This window comes from Nematostella vectensis, chromosome 9 (assembly GCF_932526225.1).
Source record: "Nematostella vectensis chromosome 9, jaNemVect1.1, whole genome shotgun sequence".
Lineage (NCBI taxonomy): Eukaryota > Metazoa > Cnidaria > Anthozoa > Actiniaria > Edwardsiidae > Nematostella > Nematostella vectensis.
The window spans coordinates 11,605,032-11,611,828 of record NC_064042.1 but is presented as its reverse complement, the minus strand read 5'-3'; the positions used below and the strand labels follow the sequence as shown (position 1 = coordinate 11,611,828).

At 40.8% G+C, this 6,797-nt stretch overlaps 1 protein-coding gene across 1 annotated transcript; it reads left to right on the top strand.

Annotated features, from left to right (window-relative positions):
* Window positions 1-2,034: 2,034 nt before the first annotated feature.
* LOC5502429 (ZP domain-containing protein) lies at window positions 2,035-3,937 on the top strand. Its single transcript, XM_032370696.2, has 3 exons — window positions 2,035-2,254; window positions 2,726-3,006; window positions 3,502-3,937. Exons 1-3 carry the CDS (start codon window positions 2,052-2,054, stop codon window positions 3,711-3,713), a joined length of 696 nt encoding a protein of 231 aa, XP_032226587.2. The 5' UTR covers window positions 2,035-2,051; the 3' UTR covers window positions 3,714-3,937.
* Window positions 3,938-6,797: the final 2,860 nt, after the last annotated feature.

Below are 6,797 nucleotides of genomic sequence, written 5' to 3'. Positions count from 1 at the left end.
TCACTTACTAGAACAAGGTGAGACATTAAACAGACAGCGGACCATATCACTTACTGGAACAAGGTGAGACATTACACAGACAGCGGACCATATCACTTACTAGAACAAGGTGAGACATTAAACAGACAGCGGACCATATCACTTACTAGAACAAGGTGAGACATTACACCGACAGCGGACCATATCACTTACTGGAACAAGATGAGACATCACACAGACAGCGGACCATATCACTTACTGGAACAAGGTAAGACATCACACAGATAGCGGACCATATCACTTACTGGAACAAGGTAAGACATTACACAGATAGCGGACCATATTACTTACTAGAACAAGGTGAGACATTACACAGACAGCGGACCATATCACTTACTGGAACAAGATGAGACATTACACAGACAGCGGACCATATCACTTACTAGAACAAGGTGAGACATTAAACAGACAGCGGACCATATCACTTACTGGAACAAGGTGAGACATTACACAGACAGCGAACCATATCACTTACTAGAACAAGGTGAGACATTACACAGACAGCGGACCATATCACTTACTAGAACAAGGTGAGACATTAAACAGACAGCGGACCATATCACTTACTGGAACAAGGTGAGACATTACACAGACAGCGGACCATATCACTTACTAGAACAAGGTGAGACATTAAACAGACAGCGGACCATATCACTTACTGGAACAAGGTGAGACATTACACAGACAGTGGACCATATCACTTACTGGAACAAGGTAAGACATCACACAGATAGCGGACCATATCACTTACTGGAACAAGGTAAGACATTACACAGATAGCGGACCATATCACTTACTGAAACAAGCTGAGACATCACACAGACAACGGACCATATCACTTACTAGAACAAGGTGAGACATTACACCGACAGCGGACCATATCACTTACTGGAACAAGATGAGACATCACACAGACAGCGGACCATATCAATTACTGGAACAAGGTGAGACATTACATAAACATCACAGATAGCGGACAGTATCACTTACTAAAACAAGCTGAGACATCACACAGACAACGGACCATATCACTTACTAGAACAAGGTGAGACATTACACTGAACAGCGGACCATGTCAATTACTTGGCTTCGGTTGCAATCACCACTGACGCTTCTTGCCTCTAGCGGTAGCTTCATAAGTCACAACTCGTTAGCCATCACTCGTTACTTATTACTGGCAACTCTACTACTCGCTACTCAAAACTCGTTACGGTCTTGGTTTTCAGGCGTTCACACCCTCGACGCCGCTTGGTATTAACAGTAGTGTCATAACTCGCTACTCGTCGCTATCAGTGCCATTCTACTGCAAGTTCTCCCGCCAAGGTGACGTCAGCTTGAGTTATACCATCAAGAAGTCCGTTCCCGTATGGCACGGTAAGGGTCACGTGACAGGTGTGGTTGAATGCCAATCAAAAACTCTGGGATCGATATGAGTGACGATATTATCAAATAAGTTGAAAACTAAACCAACTTGAATGACTCAATTAAATCCATATAACAATAAAAACATCTCTGGATGATAATATTTTTCAAAATGATAAGGATATAACATTCAGCATATAACGAAAAGCAGCAATGTAACATAAAAGTTAGATATCCTTATCATTTTGATTTAGAAATAATTATAATTTGTGTGAATCTAAAAATGTGCTGCTTTAGAGATAATAAGACCCGCCGTCATTTGAGCGCGAAAGCGAGGCTTCATAATGGAAGTTTGTTTGCAACCAACTCGCAACTTTCAGTCCTTTTTTGATAGTTTTACAAAAAAATGCCACCATCCTGGTGAGAAGGGGTCGAAATGCGTTTAAAATAATTTAAAAAGTTACGAGACAGCTGAAAGCAAACGCCGACCATCAAAAGTCTCACTTTTTGGCTTCAAATTTAACCATTAAATTACCCCTGATTTCCCGGCAGAAAAAGGCCATTAACAATCTTGCTTTTATTCAGTTTATATGTGATTTAACATTTGACGATATGCCCCTGCAGGTTCTTATGGCAACTTCACTTTTATCATGGACCTTTTCTACTCGGGTCGGTACCAGAGAGCTCAAGGACTTGCGGACTATCCGGTTCCAGTAATGATTAATGAGCCCCTGTACATTCAGTACAGCGTCAAATCCACTACAGGGAACCTGAGCGTGCTTGCCGACTCGTGTCGCGCGACCCTGACAAAGGAACCTTACTCGTCGCCATTTTACACCTTTATAGAAAAGGGGTAAGAAAAGAGAAATTCGGGTCCGCGAGAGTGTCAAATAACTGACAGAGGTGTGTGCTATGCTCGAGTTTCTAGTTTTTCACATCTTTGGACGCGAATCAGGGAGCTCCCTCAAAGACTGCTACTCAAAGCATGAATACGTGCGAGACTGTAGCAATTTGACTTTGATTATTTTAAAGCTTCATGTCAGTCATGACACACAAGATACGCGGCTCTTAAGATTTCGGGCTCTATTGATGAAAAAAAGTAAATTCTTGAATAATATCTGTATGAGGTTTACATAGGACGAAAAATAGCCTCTACTCACATAATATACTTGTAGATGCACAAAGGAGAAAACCATAGTCTCAAGTAAAATGTGGGATTAAAACAAAAGTTGACTATTATCACCTTGCAGCAGGTGTACCAAGGACAAAATTCATAGTCTGAACTCATACCTGCTAGTGGGTCTTAACTCATATCTGCATATAGTTGTGCTAAGGACAACACCATGTCATACGTGTACAAGCCTGGCTCCACCACCCAGCGATTCACCATCTACTCGTTCCGCTTCGTCCATCAGCACCCGGACCAGGTTGTGTACCTCCACTGCCGCCTTATCGTGTGTCACCGTCTGTCGTACGACTCCCGGTGCCAGCAGGGTTGCTATGGGAGACGGCGTAGGGAGGTGAACGCCGAGGACGAGAGGGCGGAGGATCTGTACCTTACACTGAAGGCCAGTAACGGACAAAGAGGGGCAGGGAACCAGAAAGGTAAGATGTGACGGAAAATCTTGCGAATGTAAAGAGATACTTTAGAAGCCACAATTTTATACAATGGGTATAGACGCTCCGAGCTACGCGGCGACGACGATTTGAGCGAAGTTTCGCCGCGATGCTTGGAGCCTCTGGTACAAAACACTAATGAGGTTAGGGCGGAGGATTTTGGCTTGGAGCAAAGCATAAGCAAGAAAATGTTTGCTGACATCTCGGTATTGGTTTACGTTACGCTTGTGTTTACTCAGTCCTCGAATGCTTTGGGGCTATTTCTTATCGCTTTGCTTATTGCTCCCAGTTAATTTTGAAAGCAGAAAGGCTTTTTATTCTGAATGGATTCCCCTGAGTCAATATGCTTAATTTAATTTCAAATACAGGGTCTATTGTACATAGATCAAGTGAAAACCAGTCTTTGAATTTAATGGTGAGCGTATTTCCATTTCAAAAAATTTACGCTAAAATGTTTAGAATGTGATTTTGTTGTCGTTCCAGTCTCCAACACCTCAACAGCCACTAGCGTAGGCCTGGGTACACTCGGAGGCCTGGTTGTAGTCCTCCTCGCAGTGATTGGCGTCTTTGTCATGCGCAAAAGGATCGAGAAGAACAAACCAGCCTCCCAGGTTAACACGGTTGCCTCAGCAACAAATCAGGTCGTTACTATTGACGACGAGAGTTTTCAAAATCATGCGCAGTCAACTGCCTGATGCCATCGCGCTGGGCGCTACGTTCATCCGCACAATAGATATCAGTGAGACCTCCTATCAAAAATAACGTTAAAATGATGCCTTGTTAATCTTTACTCTAGCAAGTCAAATATGACTGCTTAATACACAGGTAGCCCAAGCTTCGTACGTTCTTCGTTAGTACGTTAAACATTGTACCGAAAACATAAAAATAAAACAAAATAAAACATAGTTGTCGAAAAGAACAATGCTGTTTAGTCTTGTAGATCAGAACAGGAAAAATGTTAACATAGATACAATATCTGATCAAAGTATTGTATATATCGTTGCGGAGATAGGTAATTGTTTTAGTCAGCGTTTAATCGAGTTCTACGGATGTCGTGCAGCAGGTGTGCTGATGCCTAACCCACCGTCTTGATAATTTACAGTCAGCTTAAAGGCACTAAACATACGGAGATTCTTATATATATTATTATATGGCTACTGAGTTAAACATTTTATGGCTAAATTTCCTTAATTGGCATGTATATATGCAACTTTTGAAGTAATAATTAGCTTAAAACAGACGTTCTTTTTGAATGATCGATATTGCTCACCCTAACCCTAGCTTCCCAGTCTTCCCCTCTTACTCGTGCCTCCTGACGCTACACACAGATGAAGGCATAGAGATAACAAGGATCTTAGGAACTTATAGTCACATCCTTTTCTCCGTAAGTGTAACATCATCCACGGCAGATATTATATTTTTCATCATAAAAAAGACGTGCAAAGACACCGCTACCTAGTATGGAATGCGAATGATACGACACGCGACAATCGTGTTCGGCGCAAACGTCGTGACAGTCTTCAACATGACAAGCAACTTCACGACAAAATCTGAAGTCCACGATGCTATTGACGGTGCAGTTACAGAGAATGGTACCCTTGATTTATTAAAACCCCTTCACGTTTAGGAGCAGGGCGGATCGTGATAATGGTGGTCGGTGTTGTAGTCGTATTGATCAGGTTTTGCATAAAATGTACTGTATCCCATTAATTAAAAACTTTAAGTAAACGTGTTTGTCTACATTACAATACAAATAGTTTTATATGGTTTTACAAGCTTTCTATTCAATGTTATGTTAAAAACATATATGTGTAAATTGTCTGTCAGTTTAATTGAGGAGTGGATCCACGAAGTTGGTCTACGAAACAGAACTTTTAAAACCGGTTTTTATCCTATTCAAGTGATTGTATTATATATAAATCTATATACAGTTTACCATTTCTCAAAACAAAATGCAATAACACACTTTAAAGAATATATTTCATTATCAAAGGTTATACGAGATGTAAGCATACTAAGATAAAACCATGATAGATCTTAGACGCTCATTTAAAACCGGTTAATAGCCTACACTGAAGTTGTCTCGACATCTCCCTTACTGCTGGGCACTTCATAGTAAGGGAGCATATGTCGCGATTTAAAGTCCCGTGGAATTTTTGTGAAGAGAACAAGCCACCTATCTAGAAGTGTTGAGGGGACCCTAAGGAACACAGAAAATGTTGTCGGCAATTTTTTAACTTGTTGGGTAAGCTACTAGGGGGGTTAAAGAAGGGCCTCAAATTGCCCAGCATGGAAACGAGGCTGAGACTTAAATTGCAGATAACTTTACATATTTGCAACCAAATGTCACCAAACTTGCTCAGATTTATAAGGGGATAGTATTATACATGTTATGACTATAAGTATATGTAAGGAGATCACGTGACCTTCTACACGAAAGCGAGGCTCTAATATTATATTGCCCATAACTATCTCTTATCTGAGGCTATTTTCAAACAAGCTTGCCCAGTTTTGTAAAATAATATTATCTTACATGTTTAAAAACATTGAAGTAATATTTGTTGTCACCTGACCTTTTTGTCAAGAAAGCGAGACTCTTGCATAAAATGATTAAATATCGCATTATTAGTATATATTTTTTCAAACTTTGATTTCTATATTTCCGCCATATTTCATAATTGCAGTTCTGTTGAAACTTGATTTCAATTGAATAAAAGAATCGATATTTCCATAATTGTTTTGCTGGTCAGCAGTCTCTAAATGAATACTTTTGGTCAGCGGTAATTTCCATCATTTTAGTGATCCACCATTTTGAATTGCCAGTCAATCTAGAGCAGTTACATAACTATCATGCCCCTTCATGGCGAATTTGAATGTTTCCCTTTGTCTAAACTCTGAAGAGACAAATCTAGAATTGTGTGTTATTTGCCAGGAGGTAAAAGAGAATGAAGGTCTTGTTGGCAAACCTTCACTAGATTCGTATAGAAAAGTTTTGGATTTTCTCAAAGAATGGGCCAGTTATGGGAATAAGGAGTACTCAGAGGCCTGGATTAGGCTAGATGGCATTTCAGTCGAGGCTCTCAAGGGAAAGAGCTCATGGCACCGCTTTTGCTACAAGGATGTCGCCCATACAGCGATGCTGAAGAGGGCAAAGACAAGGTATGAGAGAGAGCTAGCTTGACCCAATGAATCAAGGCGAAAGTCACAACCAGCAAATAGCACTACAACTCCTAAGCTTACTCGATCTAAAACCACACCTTTTAACAAAGAAGTTTGCTTTTTTTTGCGATGGCCCGGAAACCTATAAATCGATGTTTTACAACTGTAGATCTCTGCCTGCAGGGGAATCGCTCTGCAAAGCTGTCGCAAAATCAGGCAATGAAAAGCTCGCCGTGAAGCTTAATACTGCCATTGCATCAAATGATGCCCATTCAATTGACATAAAATACCACCACAACTGTTGGTTGACGAACGTAAGCAATGTATTGCGTAAGCCTGATTCCGAAGCCGAGGTCCCAGTTAGAATGGCCGGACAGATAGCTGCAAAGGTTGAGTTCTTAACTGTAACTGACATTAGTTTAAGTGGCGGTAATATTATCCCTATATCTCAGTTACAAGCGGCGTATAAAGAAATACTTCACACAAACAACGTCCCTGATTCGAATGTCCATCGCAAGTCGTTAAAGCAGCTACTGAAAGATGAAATCCCTGATGTTGACTTCCACAGGCCCAAATGGGTAAATTAGCCTGAAAGGGTCAGTGTTAAGATTGGAAGAGAT